Below are 19,140 nucleotides of genomic sequence, written 5' to 3'. Positions count from 1 at the left end.
TGCTCAAGCTGTGACAGTCAAAACACCCTTCAAACAGCCGTCCTCCCCCACAACCAAAGTTTCACGGGTAAAAAACACAACTTTGATAGGCGTCCAATTTGTCCTTGAGGGTCCTTCCTCAGTCACCCATTGATATTTTAGTATATTTTCTTCCCAGTACCGATGAACTCTTCTGAACACGGCCTTTATTACTGCACTCCTGATCCGATCTGTAGCCTTTGCACCGCCGAGGTACCAAAGGCGTTTATTTGATCATTTTAGGCCTTGTCAATGTCGGATGAATAAAACAATCCTCCAGCAGCGGCAGTTCCAGACAAGCTGAGAAAAATCCGTCTCATAGTTCTTCTTCTTCTTCTTCTTCCCACCAGTGAGTTCTGAGATTTCATCTTTCCTGCGGTACGAGACTCATATCATTGCTCACCACATAAAGAGGCGGTAGAAACGGTCCGGTCAACGACCACCGAGTGTCCAGCCGCCGGTTTTTTTTTCCCTTCACTCACGTCACGTCTCCCGCGCTCGCTTCCCTCCCGCTCCGCCGGCCGAGGAGAGCTCGGCGCGCGGGAGACGGATGGCGGCAGAGTAATGGCCACTTGAGGTGAATCATTAGCTGTAATAATATCTGCAGTTTAAGCCATCCATCTCGCCGGGCGCTGATAGATACGCCGCGCCGGCTGCTATACCATCGCGCTGTCATCACACACGCTGCCGCCGCCCGTTCCGCCTCTCCACCCCGACGCGCGCCGCCCGAACACCTCGCCGCAGATGTGCTGAAAATTGAAAGCTTTAGAGAGGTTTAAGGCTGCAGAAAGTCTGCAGAAAAGGCTTTAGAGTCAAATCAGTGTTATTTGTCGAAGCTCAGTATCAGATTTAGTCTCTCAATAGACTCTGCAGACCCTCCTCATCGGGGTCCTTGACCCGCGCTGATCCGTCTGAGAAGGAGCTGCTCAAAAATCTGATCACAAAAGCAAAGAGAGAAGAAGTCCCCCGGCGGCCGAGAGGCAGGTCTCCATCTCACTTCAGGAACAGAATGCCTCTCTGTCCGCAGCGATCGTCACCGCCTGAACTGTTCAGTATGAATCAGTCCAGACATGACGACGGTCTGCGCTACGGCAACGAAAAACACCAACATTTTAATTTAAAACTTGTTTCATCCATTCGGCCTGCTCTAGATTAATTTGGTCTGAATTTGACCCCTGAACTTTAATACCTCTGAGTTAAGGTATAGCATTTCTTCAGCTCATAATTCAAACATTCACAAGGGAGCAGCTTTTATACCTTTACTTAAAGAGTGTGAATCCAAGTGAATAAAGCAGAAAGAGCTTTTATAGAAGGAAAGAAGTTAATATATTCTGGTCATTTTTACCATTTCAGGGATTTAGAGAGAATTTATCTCACTGAGACTTTACGCTCGTGATCGACTGTAACGCCGGGTACCGAGGAATCCGAAGCTGGTTTACCTGAACTTTCTGAGGACAGACTTATTCGTCGTGCGTCTCGTAATGTTTTTGGCTTTTCCTTTGAATCTCCTTTCTGCAAGGTCATCGAGCATTGCTTGTTGTGATAAGTGCCGTTGAGTTCTTTTCTTCTTTCCTGGGACTTAAAAGGGAATTTGGAAGTGGTGATACGATGCGGCTCAATAACACAGCGACTTATCCTTTTCCATCTGTCTTCTCATGTCTCTCTGTTTATCTCCGATTGTCTTTCTCCCTGAAACAACAGACTTTTTTTCAATGTCAGTTTACTGTTTTTTTTTTTTTTTTTATAATACTGAGCAGGATTTTGTTTCACAGTAGCTGTTTACAATAATACTGTTGTTTCCATCCCGTCTTCCCTTTTTTCTTCTTTTGTATTTTTTCTTCCTTCTGCACTCCTTTGTTCTGACCTTTCGGGCCTCTGCTGCTTCAGCTCTTTGTCTCTTTCTCAACTCTTTACTTCTTATTCAGCAACACTTTGCTGTGTTCTTTCTCCCTGACTTGGCTAACTTATTTGCTGCTGTTTTTTTTTTTTCTTGCTTCATCGCAGAATTAATGACATTCTGGAATTTTTCTTGCGAAATTTTTAACATTTTCACAAATGGGAGCAAACTTCTATTTGATGAAAGCTAAACCATGACCTGAGCCGCTGAAACCTGGCCTGACGTCAAAACTGCATTGTTTTCAGGGCCGTTTCCGTGGAAACGTATGTGCTGCTATGTGAACACGACACGTTTCTGAATACAGAATCCCTAAAATGACACATTTTCACTTGAATTATTGTTGTGTAAACTGAGCTCTAGCCGGCTTTCTGCATATGTTCCAGATGTGATGGTTGACAGGTTTCGATTCCACGACGGCTAAAGGTAGAAAATATCGACATCCGATCATTTCATTTCAAGGCAGCGAAAAGGCAGCTGAATGTCTGCCAGGATCAGTCCGATCAACGCTGGACAGGATAATTATCTCCTGGTTTCCATCAGGTTCCCCAATTTTTGAAGACAAAATAGTTATTTCCCCGTTTCAGTCAAGCTCCTGCACAGGTCAACAAAAACAAAATGCTTCTCTTCAGGTTTCAAAAGATAACTGACATCAGACAGACACCATCTTCCATCAGAGCCCATCAAGGCCGATCAAAGTTCTTGTCACTCTTCTAATTTCTGTCAGGCTTGAAGAAACATCAGCAAAAGACTATAGAGTGAGCCAGTTTTTTAAAGAAATGGACGATTTGTTTCACACAGCGGAGGCATGAGGATGTTTCCCTGGGAGGAAAAAAAAAAACATTTGGGAAATTAAGGAGAAATGCGGATTTAAAGTCATTGTCTTATAATTGCAAAGATTTCAAGGAAACGGCAACGCAAAAATGTTTTTTTAATCTTCTTGGTTAATTTCTTTCTCATTTTTATGATTCTTGTGAGGATTGAGGGAGCTAAGAATAGCCGAGGGTTCTCGGTGTAATGAGGCGCTTTTTGATAATGTTTTTCTCACTTTTGTTCCTGACTGAGTGCTGGTTAACTCATCACAAAGCGTCCTCCGTGATCCTTTAAAAGCACCGTCCTCTCAGCTGTTTTCACTGGAGACATGAGTACCGGTCGGTCGTCCCAGCTTTTATCAGCGTGATCACATAGTCTGTACTGGAGCTTCATACTGATCAAATCTTTTGCCCTTTGAAGGATTTCTGGGTCATGCACCCATCCAGGGTGCATCGCAACCCTAAATATTAAAAAAGAGATGTTAGATGTATTTACTTATTTTCAATTTCATTTCTTACATTCAAACTAATGATTGAATTGATGATTACAGTGCAACATGTTGAACAATTGCATATATATGTATATATATATATATATATATATATATATATATATATATATATATATATATATATATATATATATATATATATATGTAATTATCTAATAATGTGATGAATAAACACATTTTTCCCCAATAAAATTCAATCCTTCTTCTTTTAGTGTTCCTAACTAGTCCATAAATTTCCAACAGGAGAAAGTAAAAACAAGAAAATGTTCCTCCAATGTCAAGTTGCTTGTCACTCCATGTTTGTGTTTTGTTTCTGTACCTGTCACTGTTAATTATCCTTGGCCATCATTTCTTCTACACGATAACCTTTTGCCTCCTAGTTTTCCAAAAACAACAACAGATTTGTTATTTAACTCACTCAGACTTTTACAGGATTGTGATTACATCTCATTGGCTCACAAACGGACAAAAACATCGACAGAAAAAGACAAAAAGACTGATTTCTTTCTCTCTTTCATCATTTTCTGCACATTGAGGACAAATTAGTTTGAACTGTGTTTATATGATAACTTCTCAAGGACAGAAAAGTTTTTAAAAGGCTATCTGTATTTCTAAACTCTTGAAGACGACGTGTGAACAGGGCCTAAAATTATTGTTGGAATACAGACGTTTGTGGGTTATTGTCAATATTCAGACTTTAAATCATTCACTGCCAGCTGTTTTACAGCATTTTGACAAAGCATTAAAGTGAATAGAGTGAAAGTAGAGTTCTGGGGCTATTTCTTATTTTTCACTGACTGAAACTACAAGATGAAAGATTAGACTCTCTTCGTTCATCAGAAAAGAAAAAGAGTTTGTTTCTATCTTTTTCCATTCTTAAGTAATTGGAAGGAGAACATTGGATTGTTTCACAAAAAAACATGTCTGTCTGATCAAAAAACAAAAAAAAAATGCATTTGAAGGAAAGCAGAAACTCTGATGGTGACATTTTTCTGCTTAAGGGAGCCTCAAACATCTGAACAGCGATCATTTCCTTCTATACAACAAGAAAATCAACACTGAAAAAATACAGAGCTTTTCCCAGTTATGCATACATACTGTCCAAACGCATATGTGTGTGTTTCCACCCCTACACACGTCTGATCATCTGATCCACAGAGTTTAGACTCCCACCTACAGTTTCAGGTAATTTTGTTTAAAAATCTGAAATTCATGATCACGGTCCTCCAAGCCCCGCCCACGAAAAAACTAATTGACGCCTGTTAAGATAAATCACAGTGATTGAGTTAATAACTTCTTGTCAGTATTTCCCAGAGTTGACCTGGTAAAATGCACCACGATAAGATCTATTTTGCTGTTGTCTTTTGTTTTTCTCCGACTTTCCAAGCTGACATTTTGTTCTGCTTTTTGACAGCTACCATCCTCCTCCGGTAGTTATCGGAGCCTAAAGTTTTGCTGTTTTTGACACAGTCTTAAATACATTCACCAGGCAAAAAACAAGTATTCGATCAAATTGTAAACTTTTCTGTGTTAAAAAAAAAAAAAAATCAAAGGTACTTTCCTGGAATAACGTCTCGGTATATTGTTGTCATGGATTGGGATGTAGATCACCAAAGGTTCAACAAGGATTAAACTGAATAACACATGAAATTTAGTGCATGAGTCTGGTTTGTTCTCAGCATTTTTTTTTTTTTTTTTGAAATATATATTGAATAAGTTTCAAAGGAATCACCAGACTGGTTACCTTGAAGCACATCAATAACCCCGAGCAACAAGATATTTGATGAAAACAGCTTCATAAGCTAAATAAGACATCAGCGCTCTGTAGAATCCACCTCTCCTATGTTGCATCTCAAAATGTACTATTTATTTTCCGTTGAGATGAGACTTCCCTGCCTTTCCACAACCCATACACACTGCTGTCTTCACTTCAATGTGTGTTTTTATACCTTTTTGCCTGCCGTACCTTTTTCTTTTTATATAATGTCCATCTCTTACCCCTGCTTTCTGACATGTATTTTATTTTTATTGATCAATGCAGTTTGTTTTTTTCCGTATACATGATTTATAATTTTTTTGTTTTCTGGGCAAAAGTTTATACCAGTCTTTGGAAGCAAGAAAGCGAGAGGGTGTAGGAACCTCTTACAGCCCAGAGAGTGCTTTCTGAACTCAAACGAACTAATCCTAATCTACTGGGTTTTCACACAAGTGAAATTTGTGCACAATCTAAAGCAAATCAAAGGTGCACGGGCCAAAATCCACCAAGAGTAGCAGACGAAACACAGCAGTGAAGCTTTCAGGGCAGAGAATGCTGCAGATATATTTCTAATGGGTCTGTTGTTTTGGATTTACTACAGATTTCCCAAACTTTACATTGATTACAAACTTTGCAAACACCAACACAATCATCTTGTCTTGGGCTATATTTCCAAGAAAATCCGCCAAGACTCTCCATATCACGGGTTCCTAAGATCCATGACTTTTATTTGGTACTTTTTGGTTACTTTGACCAAACTCTCGTGCAAACAGACAAATGATTAAAAAAAGATTCAGTTTAGAAGGTACTGTACATACAGACATTGCCATAGCATGGAGGGAGGATAACAAAGGCACTGGATGGTGCTTACTTCCTGGTTTGTGCTTCTGCTGCTTTCTTGTAAGACAAACCCACAAAAGCACTTTCCTCACTCTCCAACCATCTCCAATACCAATTTATCCAATTGATGATTGTATGTTCCTGGAGATGATCCCAGCTTACAATAAAGATGGGTATCAGTCACCATCGACACGTCTAAATATCGAGTTGTGTCAGTATACTCTGACCAGCTAGAACTGCCAATAAAGCACAATGAGTTTTGTTAGATAATCTCGATACCCAATATTTTTGTAAACTGTCGTCATTACCCCCAAAAGACACCAAATGAAGCCCTTCCTGCTTGAGATCTTCAGTCCTCATAACATCTTGAAAGTGTGTTTCATCTGGCTTCAAGATGACGGCAGTAGATCCTTTAAGTCTCAGAGCCTGCGAGGTGAAACCTTCAGGGATTGTTTTTTTTTCCAGCTCATCACACAGAAACTTGATGAACTTGTGATCAGAAGGATATCAGGCCTCAGTCGAAACCCTGAGCTCCTTGTTATGTCCCTCAGCGCAGTCTTGAACAGTGTTTCTTGTGGTGCAGTGTGTATTATCCTTGTCAAAGATTCTTCTCTCACCAGGAAAGTTGTATAGATTAGGCAGCGGCTGTCAAAGTGAAATATGCTTGAATACCAATTTCCTGGATCTTTTAGGTTAGCTTCATTTTTTTGCGTCACGCTTCAAATGATGGTGTTCTGTCCTCATTGTAGGGATGCATCGATACGGGTATCGGGTCTGACACTGCAAGAGGTATTCATACTCGAAAAAGCCTCCGATAGTAGGCGGTAAAGAAGACAACAAGCGATACCCGATTGTGAATTATGTTCTACCAAACTATCAAAGACAGGGCAAAGACAGCTGGTAGAAACTATGTCCATGTGTAAACTTTGCATTTACTTTGCTGATGGTGTATAAATTAGGCTTTCTGGCATTTAACAAGTACTCTTATGGGCAAGTAACTAAAGGTCGGTACTCGTCCTTTAAAAATGGGAGATAAAATCATCTCAGCTTCTAATAGAAAGAAAAACAATTTAAAACAGGTAGTTTCTCCAAATTGTTCCAAAAGTAAAAACCCATACAGGTACCAGGCTGTACTGCCTGAGGGAATGGAGTACGGTTCGTTTTCAGTCTAAAAAACATTTTGGGAGACAGCATGCTGCAGTATCAGTACGGCACTGGATACACAAGTGTCTGTAGATCCTTCGTCACACAATGTGAAGAAGTCGTACAATTTTCTTTTATCATTGGCAAGAAAAGCCTTGATGGTGAGGTGGAAGAAATGATATCTGAGGTGATGACTTTGATAAGGCCGGGATGTTGTTCTGATGGAAGGACTCTAGACTTTCTGACAAAATGGAAGAAACCTTCAGAGGCTCTTGGAGTGAAATGTAATTTGGACTCGAACGGACAGCAGCTATGGAATTGATTTCAGATGACTGAATTGATATACCTACAAACTGAGAGACTGTGATTTTTTTTTTTTTTTTTTTTTTTTTTTTTTTTTTTTATTGTATGCAGTAGTGCTGCTGAACTTTTACCTATTATGGACCAAGCATGTATTGCTTTAAGAAATCAATAGAAAATGTTTAATTAAAAAGAAAAAAAAAACCCTCCCCTTTCCTGTCTGCCACAACGTACCTTCAAGAAGTGACTGTTCTCTTCTGCTCAATATATCCCAGCAGCTGACATGTGCCACCGTTACAGGATAATCAGTATAATTCACTTCACCTGTCAGTGGTCTGAATGTTGTACGCAGCTGATGATGAGAGTTGGGCGAAATCGCCCTTCTGTAGCCAATTATTCATCATTTGATTTTAATTCTTTATTTGACATGGTGCAGAAGCAGACAATTAGAATATATCTATTTTTCACTCGACTATTTAATAGTCCTGCAAGTCTTTGAAACAGGACATCCGATTATTCAGCGATCCCATATTGGCTCCTGGAGCTAAAAATACCTCCTCATTGGCAGGACTCTAAATCCAGCCAGCCTAATTAAGGCTGTAACATTTTGTGTGTAAGGAATTTGTCACGTTTTGCCGCTTTCGCGGGGCGGCACAATCAGCACTTATTGATCGCGGTCTGCCGAAGTGGCAGAGGCGTGGGCGCAGCGCTGTTGATCTTTGCAATTTTGGTTCCTCACATGGTGCATGACATTACTTCCACCCACGAACCCACTGTAACAATGTTCCAAACTAACGGTTCAGTCTCACAACAGGCTGTGAAAGATTTCCTGTTGTTTGTTTGTGTGAGGACCCCATATAACCAGATTACTGATGTCTTTTTGTTGCCTACAAGTTGACAGGAGCAAGTTGTTGATCTTGTGTTGTGGTCGTCCGTCCTGTTGGGTTCTTGGAAGTCTACATTCCCTTGTGTTTTCTCTGTTTTGGCACCACCAGCTGCTCCTATGCACGGATTTCTCAAAGGTTTCTTGAACTGCATTAAATATACATACGGCTCTGGGGTTGATATTTTTCTTGATGGATGATTTGTTTGGTACACCTTCAACAAAAGAGCCAACTCTGGTCTGCGCTCACTTTTAAACACCGGGGATGGATGTGTACCCCGTCTGGCCTTTCTCGGCTCTGAGAGAGGAGAATGTAGAAATTCACAGACTAAAATGGAGACAAATCGTCGGAAACTCTATTGGTGGGTTTGAATTATTTAGCTCAGACCTCTGTGCCCTGTGTAGTAGCGCCGCACAATACTTATCAGAAATGATTCAGTGTTATGATTCAGTTCCCACTTGTTGAAAAGGTATAATCTTGCGTTCCGGTCTCCTGATATTCTGTGGCGGTCCTGGCAGCAGCAGAATGAAGCCGTCCTCCAAACCCGGCTTCATTTTGGGTTCGGATCGAGTCTCCCAAACTCTCAGCTCCTATCAAAAGGTGTAAAGCCACATTGTCGGTGGCTGGATTCCCGTCTGTGCTCCTTCACTCCATCTTGGGTACTTAACGCACGAGCAATGAGGTTGCTCAACTCGGCAGCCTGATTGATCACCCCTGCTAAACGCCCCGGTCTATTAATCAACACCTCGACTTGTTCAGCCCGTTAATCACGTCTGCCAACAAAGACAACGAGACAATCAAAGAAACATGGGTAGGCCTTAAAATATACGCTCCTCTAAATGTCAACAGCAGTTTATTAAAGCCTAAGCCGAGCTCAATCCGCCATTAACTTCAATATTTAGGCAGAAATTAGGTGAGAGTACGATCTAATGAGCAGACGGTCATCTTTTTTTCCCTGCGATTGATTTCATTCACCGCATTAGTTGTGGAGAGTGCTATAAACCTCTTCCCTCCATACAGCTGTATCCAAAAGTTTGAGCTCCCATGTGCAAAACCCAGTATTTCATTGATTTAGTAAGTGAGCAGAAATAAATACAATGCCAGCAGCAGTCAGTCATAATTCAATACCTCTCTCAAATTTTAGTACACTGTTACTTTTTTATTTTATGAACTCAGTCCATTGTTTTCCTCTGGATGTGTCAAAACAACAATGTTAAATATTTCCATTTCTGTCAGTTAAGATTATTAGATGACCAATGTCGTTCTCCTTCAGAACGTAAATTATTTAACATGGAGTCATAAGGGTGCCGTTTACCTTTTCCCAAAAAGAAAGATATGGGATGTCACGTCCAGAATGCTCTACTGCAAGAAGATCTGACGACTCTTGAGGGGTTTTGGAGTTTGTTCGTCAAACAGAGCCCATCATGACTGATACTTTGGAGTGGAAAAACAAGGAAGTTGGATTGCCTTTATGGGTGACTCAGCTATAAAAATACCAATTTCTAGAATATGGACTGGGAGTCGTGAAATTCTGGAAGCCACCACGTACTTACTAACCCTAACCCTATTCAAAGGACTTCCATATGATGAATAATATGTAATTTATAAAAGCAGACCTGCTTCTTCAATTACTTCATAGTCCAGTTTTAACATCGTTGGACTCACTGAAGGTGCTTTTGTCAGTGGACAAAGGTCAGTGTAGCCACAGGTTGAATCAGGTAGACGTTGCACCCGATTGCCCAGTGGCCGCTCAGCTTAAAGTAGACAGTAGCTGACCTTTCGTGTATCTGTGAACAAGAGGGTGTAACCACTGCCCACCGGCCTGTTCTTAAAAGTCACTGATGCCTCCTGGGTTGATTTAGCAGCTTTTTAGAAGAGATCGACTAAAAGTGCGTCAGTCTAAATGTTGGCTGTGGAGATTTTGGGATATCTGGTTGACAAGATCCTCAGCGGATAGCAGAGCATTGTGTTTGTTATCAGTCTGGCTGCAGGAGCTTTGAAAAGTTTTCCAGTCCCCTAAGCACCTCTTATTTTAGAAAAAAGTTACTCCACTATATATATTTATTTCCCTGAAGATACCCCGGGAGGCAGCCGATGTCCCTCACTATCCCCAACATCTGCACAGTTTCAAACTTGCCTCTCACAGAGTGGAAATAATCTATTACCTTCTGCAAAAATCTAACTTTTTAACCATGATGAAGTCTGTAATATCCTCAACACAGCCATGCTCGGTGTTATTATATATACTTTATCAATGCTGATTGCTTCGTCCTTTGTATTTTGTCCAAACCCTCCGAGTCCAGCTCTCCTGAATACCATTATGTAACAGCCCACTGTCAGCAGTGGACGGTTTGTTCCCGGTCTCTGTTTGGAGATATCCATTCCTTTCATCTGTCATTACCGAGGGAGAAGAAGAAGAAAAAAAAAACACCTACTTGGGGGTTAAAATTAACTCTTTGAAAATCCAGCATCTCCTCTCCCCGTCTTGATCTAAATCACAAATTGGCCCTCTTATGATCTGCATGAGAAAAGCAGGCCCGGGGATGATGTGGAGATGACCTGCTCCAGGGGGGCCTGAGGGCCCGATGAAAGAGCCGTCACCTTTGATGTTGTGACAAGGACTGATGAGAACTTCACGCCACCTCTCCTGTTGATCTAATGCATTCACTCTGACTGCCGATGTTTCTCTTATGAAGTGTTTGGGCCCGCATGCACGAAGGGCGCTCGTGTCTCATCAAGCAGTCGGCAAATGTGAAACATTTTGCCGTGTAAGGATAGATGTATTGTTATAGAGTAAGCAAAGGATGCGTTGTGAAATCTTTTTAGATATTCAATTTGTAGAAGCAGTTTGTGCCTCGTACGACATTTGTTTGCACTCAAATCATATATTCATCAAACATTAGCACATTTTGTACAGCTTAACATAAAGTAACTTGCTACGTTTGTTGAAGAAACAAAGAAATACAAGTAATTGCCCCCAGTGTGCTCTATCGTGACATTTTTTTTTTTTCCCACTCAAGAAGCTAGAGAGACAAAAACTCGTACCAAGTGGTCCTTCTAAGCCCCATTTCTCAACATATCAAGTGAAAATGTGCCATTTTTGCATTTTCATTTCACATTTGCATGGCAGCGTCTGGTAAACAATGTGTGTTTAGATCGAAACAGCCTGATGTAGTGAGCGTGCCATGAGGTGGCGCTGTTTGCTCCGAGCAGCATTGCCATCTCCCAAAACGTCTCTAAAGATGTCTGTTTTCACTTTGTGTTGAAGAGGCCTCAGTGTTGCAGAGCTAACTAATAATAAAATCCAACAATTTGCAATAAGACACTGTCAGTCTAACACTTACATTTTTACTTCGATGCTTGATTGATCATGTGGATGTTACCATCATGTGACTTGCAGAAGAAGCGAGCTTTGATCATGTGGACTTCAGCTTTAATGGCACTGCAATCAGTCATTTATGCTCTTCTTATTGAGCACCTTATTGTCATTGTTTGGTTTGTGTTTTTTACTTTTGATATTTTTCCCTCTGCTACACCAATTTTGTTCCTCTTTGCTTTTATGGAAGTGCCATTACAGACAATTTCAAGGTGATTTATTCATTTTTCGCAATGACAAAGCCTCCATATGTCCTGATAGGATATGTTTTCATCTATATGAAGTAATGTTTATTTGAAATGATGCCGGGTCAGATTGCTGCAGACGCACATTTTCACAGTGACTTCCTCTGTCTTTGTCCACAGCACCCGCCAGTGTCACCTGCTGCTCGACATCTTCAACCCGACCGAGCACGAGCTCACCGTCAGCGCCAAGAACAACCAGGACCTGGTGCTCCATGCCAGCGAGTGCCAGAGGTGAGGGAAAACGCTCGCTCTCCGACCGTCGCTCAGAAAATAAGTCAGCTGAACCTAAAACTGAAAGGTTTTCAGAATGTGACTTTCAGTCTCCTCTGCTCTGTTCCTGCACATCACCCTTCCTGCTTTCCTCTTTCATATTTTGTTTTTCTTGACCGGATTGACTGGTCTTGCTTTTGTCGCCCACTGAAGAACCAACACGTGGCTCAGTATAGGGGGAGCTGCTGATTAAATTCTGCTTCCCACGAGGTTTGTGCAGCATAGTTTAACCCCTAACTACACCCTCTGGGAGCTGTCGAGGTTTCATGGCCTCACTTGGGTATGTCTGCTCAAGAAGAGTATGTGGTAGCACGTAGCTGCATCCGAGGTTTGTTTTACATTGGTTGGTGCCTCAGTTCCAGTGGGAGCAGTTTGCCGATGGCCTCTAAAGATCCATAGGCGTGTATAAGCAAGATTGGCGTTGAGAAACTTGACAGGGTTTCGACCTCGGCCCGATAGAACACCCCCAGGATGAATCAGAGCGGAGACTGTGAGCCAGACCTTCTCATGCGATACTGGACTGACCTCCCTAGAGCCATGCTGGCGGGAGATTGGTCTCCTGCAAGAGCCACCAGTGCCAGAGAGGTCAAAGGGCAGAGGTCTGACGAAGTGCGATCCACTGGTTGGGGGTCGGACAAAGGACTAACAGAGGAAGTCAACACCACTGGGTACAACAGGCTTCCCGGTTTCAAACAGACAAGAGTGTTGAGTCTTTATTGCCCTTCATGCCTGACAGTGTTCATCTGCATGACTGACTGACCTGACGAGAAGTATTGAAGCAATTAAATCTGTTGTACCTCCAAAGGTTGGGCCCAACTTCCTTTGAAGTCCTGCAAATTAGATGTCATTCATGTACATGTGTGTATCAAGGCAGACAACAACAATAGAGTGTGTTCTGAAAGTGAGCTTGAGTTCCACTTGATTACATCCATATCACACCAAACGTGTGCTTAAATGAACACTTTTCAAGGACAGAAGTACTCAGAGCGTCGGCGTCACTTCCAGAGTTTAAATTGTCCTTTTCCTCGGCCAGAAACAACCAAAACGATGTATTAATGTACTCAACCTGCACGCGCATCACAGCCACAGTCTCTCCCTCTCACTCTTTTGCTCGGCTTGTCTTTTGCCTGGGAAAGTGGCAAATTATGATTCCTGTCAGCCGCTCCTGTGCGTCCTCGGTCATGAGCGGAGGTACACTGCCGCTGACTCACTGCCCCCTCTCACCACGGCGATGGATCGGTATTATTTGAGGGGAATTAGGGGGTGGAAAGGGATGTGTTCAGACGGAGCCAAACAGCTCATCACTCCGCTCTCTCCAAATAATCTCTCCTCTGCAGAAACGAGTGGCTAAGATCAACAAGCGTGCCGCAGAGATAACGTTTAGGGGGCTCAGTGAAAACTTACAATTAGATCGACTCTTTCGTTACATAATATTCTTAAAAGGTGTTGTGAAAATGCATCGTGTTTGTTTCATAATAGTTTACATGGCAACGTCTTGAAAATAATCGAAACACTGAAAACGAGGCGGCGCCATTAGTCGTTTTTGTAATGGAACGTCACACACAAGCACGCGGAGAACAACACAGTGTAAACATCAACAATGGCTATTACATGGACATGGAGTTGAATTGCTGTCACACAAAAAAAGCCACAGTTTTTGGGCTTTCAATACAAATAAAAATACCACAGGAAAATCACAAACCCATACTGAGTATACTTAGGTGCATTAAGGAGTTTTACAACCTTAAAAATACGTATTTTCCCCCATAAATATGTTACACATTTTTAATGATGTGCACAATGTGCCTTGACATATTCATTACAAGTACCTCTAACAGCGCTAAACTGTCACTTGAAAGTTGCAGTGCCGGTCCGGCACCAGCATTTTTTTGTGGAGAATTTGAAAGGAATGACTTAATGCGCGCTCCGGCTGGTTAAGTTTCGCTTTGTCCGCCATTACTCCGCCAGATGCTTAGTGAGCAACAACTGAGCAGGATCTCCCAGAAAGTAAGAAAAGACTGGCGTCTAGCACTGCCACAGCTCCAGCACAGACTCCACCAGGTAAAAGAAACTTAAATCTTACTTGAGCGCTTCTAAACGAGCGAAGACGGAGTCCCCCTCTTCCGTGCACTCGAGCCACAGAGACGAGTTTTTCACTAAGCTGCATTACGCCCAAGGCCTGCAGGGGGCGCTGTTTCGCATAAAACGTGCAAACTCCTTAAGGCACCTTTAAAGCAACACTAAGGAACTTTCAGTTTTTGTTGATTTTGGCGGCGCCAGTGGACAAAAGCGGTAGTGTTTTGCCTGAAGGAATACTACAGTTCCCATGGGGACTAGCGCATGACGTTGTAAAATGTTGCTCCCGGTGGGCATGCTGTCGGACTGAACTCACCTTTATTTGTTTCCAGTGGCTGTGAGAAGGATGGATAGCGACGAGGTAATGAATCTAATGGTGGCTGAACAATGTTATATCATGATGTGACGCATGCCGTAAAGCAGTCCGCACATTTGGAGTTTTTTTAGTGTGCAGGGTTCCTGCCACCCTCCTCACAGCTGCTTAGTCCAAGTGAAAGCAATACTGACGCCCTCAGACCGTGACAGAGAGATCATTCAAAAAGTTATAAGTCGATGTATCATCACAAAACATATTAAAATGTTTTATTAAGGTTGAAAAGTTCCTTAGTGTAGGTTTAAAGGTGCATTAAGGAGTTTTTCAACTTTAAAAATACTTATTTTCCACCATAAATATGTTACAAATGTTCAATGGTGGTGTAAAATGTGCCCTGATATATTCATTGCAAGTACCGCTAACAACGATAAATTGTCACTTGAAAGTTGCAGTGCCGGTCCGGCACCAGAATTTTTTTGCTGAGAATTTGAGATGATGTGATGTAATGCACGCTCCCGCTGGCTTGATATCCTTGAGTTTTGTTTTGTCTGCCATTACTCCACCAGATGCTTAACGAGCAGCAACCGAGCAGTATTGTGGATGGAGCTTCCAGAAAGTAAGAAAAGACCGGCTTCTAGCACTGCCACAACTCCAGCACAGACCCCACCAGGCAAAAGAAACTTAAATTTTACTCGAGCGCTACTAAAAGAGCGAGGAAGGAGATCCCCTCTTCCGTGCACGCAAGCCACAGACACGAGCGTTTCATTAAGCTGCAGTTACGCCCAAGGCCTGCAGGGGCCGGTGTTTCGCATAAAACGTGCAAACCCCTTAATGCACCTTTAAGTATTCTGACACTAACACTCTCATTTGTTTATGGTTAACTTATGATACAGACAAGTTTATCATCGCCTTTTTTAAGCTCGCCTTTGTGTTTCAACTCCCCCATGCTTCAGTAAAATTTATTATTCTGTTATTATCACTTGTGGCAAAGGATTATTCTGAGGACCAATACTTGCTTAATCTCCATTTCAAGGCTTCCCTTCGAGCCGTTTTTAAGGTTAAATGATGTTTCCACTCTCATTTATTTAGTTTTCAGACCAAGTGCTTTATCGCTATGAGGTGCAATTAAAAAGTTGAGAGAATATCTTTTGAAAACAAATAGAATGCAGCACACTCCGTCGATGCCTGCTTATGTCTGCCATCTCACTGAAAACCCAACTTTAGGAAGAATGATCTTTGGAGAAGTAAGTTGATGAACTGCGGCTTCGTCTTCATGTGGAATAACCCCCAAAGCCAAGACTGAGGATGATGAGGCAGAACAGGATCGAAGATCAAATGGATACACATTTATTTTAATACTAATTGGGTTTTGTATTGTAAATTCCTCCCAGGTGAGCTTTTCACAGTGTATCTCTAACGTTCTTTTGGCATCTCAGATTTTGTTTTCCGTCAAAATGTTTTATTTTTTTTTCCGTGTTGTGTGTCCGTCGGGATTCAAGTCTTTTTGCATGCCAACAGCAAAATGTGACAAATCAGCGTGAAACAGAAAGCCATTCACTGGGAACAGCGCATCATTTTTTTACTCATCTCCTACTCGCTGCTTTTGGCTCTGCTTCTTTGCTTCCTCTGAATGAAGTTCAAAGGTTGCAGACTTGCTTCAGGTCTGCAACAAATGTTTTAGAGAAAGAAATCCACAGATTGCTTGTATTTGGCGGAGAGAGAGAGAGAGAGGCAGAGGCAGTTGATGTTTTCATTGATGCCTCTGGCACTGTAAAGCTGATTGCTTGGGTGGTTTGTTGTTGGTCGACTGTTTTTCAGCCAACCGACATAAAAAGCCCACCAAAAATTGGATCCTTTCCTCTTTCAAAAACCAAAATCACTCTTCAATGTATTTTAGTTGATTTAATGTCTTTGATATCCCAAATTTAGGGCTTTGTAGAGTCGGAATTCATCAAAAGTTTTCCGTTTTCATTGTCGAGAAATTGAAATCTAAAAAGGGAAGGATTTCCAGGAAGTGTTTGCCAACATCAGAGAACCGTCCTGCTTTTGGTCGCTTCACGGTGGGCTGAGGTGGGCTCTGAACCGGATTGACCAATGCTTCACGCCTGTCAGGCTGACTGTGAACATCTTGAAGCCGCTGCTGTGTTATCGTAAAGAGTCAAGCTTATCACAGCCGTTCCATGTATTTTTTTTGTCACATAGCAAATCATTCAGGCTGATGAACGAGTGTCTGCCAATGGAAATCACAGCAGTGCTGCCATTTTTTGTCGTTTTTGATCTCCAGGTCCCATGCTGGTATCCTATTTACCACCCACTGTTCTGGCAGTGCGACTTGTCTGCCAGACTGTAAATACCATCAAGAGTTGCACGAATCCAAGCATGCCTCTGATCCCGACAGATAATGTGGTTGATTTTGAGAATAAGATGATAATCCAGAAGTGGAAAGTACTTCAACACAACGCAGGATTGAGCTGCGTTTTCACATTTACGATTCTGCTTCATTACCGATCAAATGGACAATGAACTATGGGTGTAGTTTTAAACCTCGGATGGCTCTCAGCTCGCAGCTTTGACGGAACAGAAAAATGCTGCGTGTGATCTGTAATCAATCCAATCAGATGTAGGTATGCGGAGTTTTTTATGCCCAGAGTTTACTTTTAAGCCTCACCTCAGCAGCAGGTGAAGGCCCAGGGCGTAATGTTGTCCACCTTGTTTGTACATATGTTCCGTTCTCACTTCTCCTGGACGCCTTGAGGGGAGTTTTCAAATGATCACGCCGAGCCAGTGATGATTAAATATCGGTAGCCGGAGTCACTTTGACCTGACACGTTTTCATTAATGCAGTATCCCTCAAGCAACTTCAGCAAATTTCCTCAGATCTCTCTGATTTGGATTTTGGCCGCCAAAAGTCAGGGTCAACATGACCCTGACTTGTAATCTTGGTTCCGATGTTTCTGAATGCATTATCTAGGAGAAAAAAAAATAGAAAAGGCTTTGACAGGCTATCGTTATACCTGTCACAAAAGTTAAAGAGAATCAATGATGCAACACTCACATTTAGACAAGGTCACTGTGACATCCCATTCATCTTATTCCCGTTAATGCTACATTCCTGGAAAGCTTAATGTCATCCTTTTAACTTTGTTCCCCCAACAGTTCAATTGTTATTGTCTGAGTCTGCACGGCGACTCATTATTAGATTACGCATTTGCTGATTGTTGCTGTTGGTAATTGTAATTAAGGTTTAATCCTTAATTAGGCTATCCCTCCGAAAGAGATGTAACATTCCGTTCTGTGGCTGAACACCTTCTGTGTTGGCTTCCTGGTCGTTGGGATAAAGATAGATTAACACACTGATCCATCTAATCATCTCATTTAATTTACTGTTTGATCAAAGTCCGTAATACAGCTTCACTGTCACAATATTGATCTGGGGCTACTTTTCAGTCCATTCTGCTAATGACGACTTGACCATCTCTTAGGAACAATGCATCTCAAGCTGGACAAAGACGTGCAAACAAAACAAATGTTCCTGGAGTTTTATTATGTGTCATCAGCTCTACTTCTTTCTTTTTTTTAAACTGGGGCCATCTGTCACTGTTATACAATTACCCAAATTGCTAAAGACTCACTCTCTCCACCTCTCACTGACACAACTGCAATGCCAGAGTTTCGCATAAAAGCTTTAATGGAGGCCGGAATATGTAATGTGCCAGGCTTGTAATTGTGTGAATGCCTGAGGCATTCACACGTTTATTTTCCTGTTTCTTTATTATTGTGTGAATGCCTGAGGCATTCACACGTTTATTTTCCTGTTTCTTTATTATTATTATTATTATTATTCTGACTTCTTCCGCCGTTTTTTGACACGCTTCTACTCCTTCAAATCTTGTCCGATTTGAACCATTCATATATCAAATTGTGCAGCTTTTTAAGGACATTCTGGCAATGTTCTAACTTTTTAATATCTTTTCAACTTTTTGAAATATTTCAACTTTTGTGCAACTTTTTGCCCCATGTTAACGGATGGAGATTTTTTCAAACTTTGGAACCTTATAACTTCTTCAAATCTTAACCGATTTTAACCATTCAACTTTTAAAATATTCAACTTTTTAAACCCTTTCTTCAACCTTTTTCAACTTTTTCAACTTTGTTCAACTTTTTGAAATATTTCAACTTTTTAAAATTATTTTTAACATTGAAGTCAATGGGAAAACCCTTCAACGGATCTTTGAACTCCTTCAACTTTGACCCCTTACAACTTTGTCATACTTTGACGTAGACACGTCATTTTACTTGCAAAATGTAGGCATTTTTATCCTCTATTTAGGTATGTTATATCATCTCCACATCTTTTACCAAATTCAAACTGTGAGCCTTCAAGTACGGAGAGCATTTCAGCCGTTTTTGGAGTTTACAATGGGTGTGTATTGGAAAAGCTAGAGTGGGAGAAAGGAATTTAGAGTGCGGGAGGCTCTGGATTTAAACCAAAAAAATAATTCTTTTCTCGTCCCCCTGGCCACATTTCTGGCTCAATCTACACAATTACCTCTCTAAACGTAGCCACTTTTCTTGTGACCCGTACAATTGAGTCATTTTGTCTCTATCTCAAACGGTTCTCTCTCCAGCTGCATTTCTGTGAGGAGAGCGCAGGATTTTCTCCCATCCGCTCCAATGCATTTTGGAGAGAGATTTTCTCA

At 41.6% G+C, this 19,140-nt stretch overlaps 1 protein-coding gene across 3 annotated transcripts in view; it reads left to right on the top strand.

Moving 5' to 3' along the window:
• trappc9 (trafficking protein particle complex subunit 9) overlaps positions 1-19,140 on the top strand; it is a 210,913-nt gene that overhangs the window by 103,645 nt on the left and 88,128 nt on the right. For all 3 annotated transcript variants that reach the window (XM_030120460.1, XM_030120459.1, XM_030120458.1), the window contains one exon: positions 11,901-12,011. In XM_030120460.1, coding sequence (XP_029976320.1) covers positions 11,901-12,011 — 111 coding nt within the window. The remainder of the gene's footprint in view (positions 1-11,900; positions 12,012-19,140) is intronic.

The sequence above is a fragment of the Salarias fasciatus genome, chromosome 22, assembly GCF_902148845.1.
Source record: "Salarias fasciatus chromosome 22, fSalaFa1.1, whole genome shotgun sequence".
NCBI classification, from domain to species: Eukaryota; Metazoa; Chordata; class Actinopteri; order Blenniiformes; family Blenniidae; genus Salarias; species Salarias fasciatus.
The sequence above is the reverse complement of the archived record's forward strand: the minus strand, read 5'-3'. Positions and strand labels throughout refer to the sequence as shown.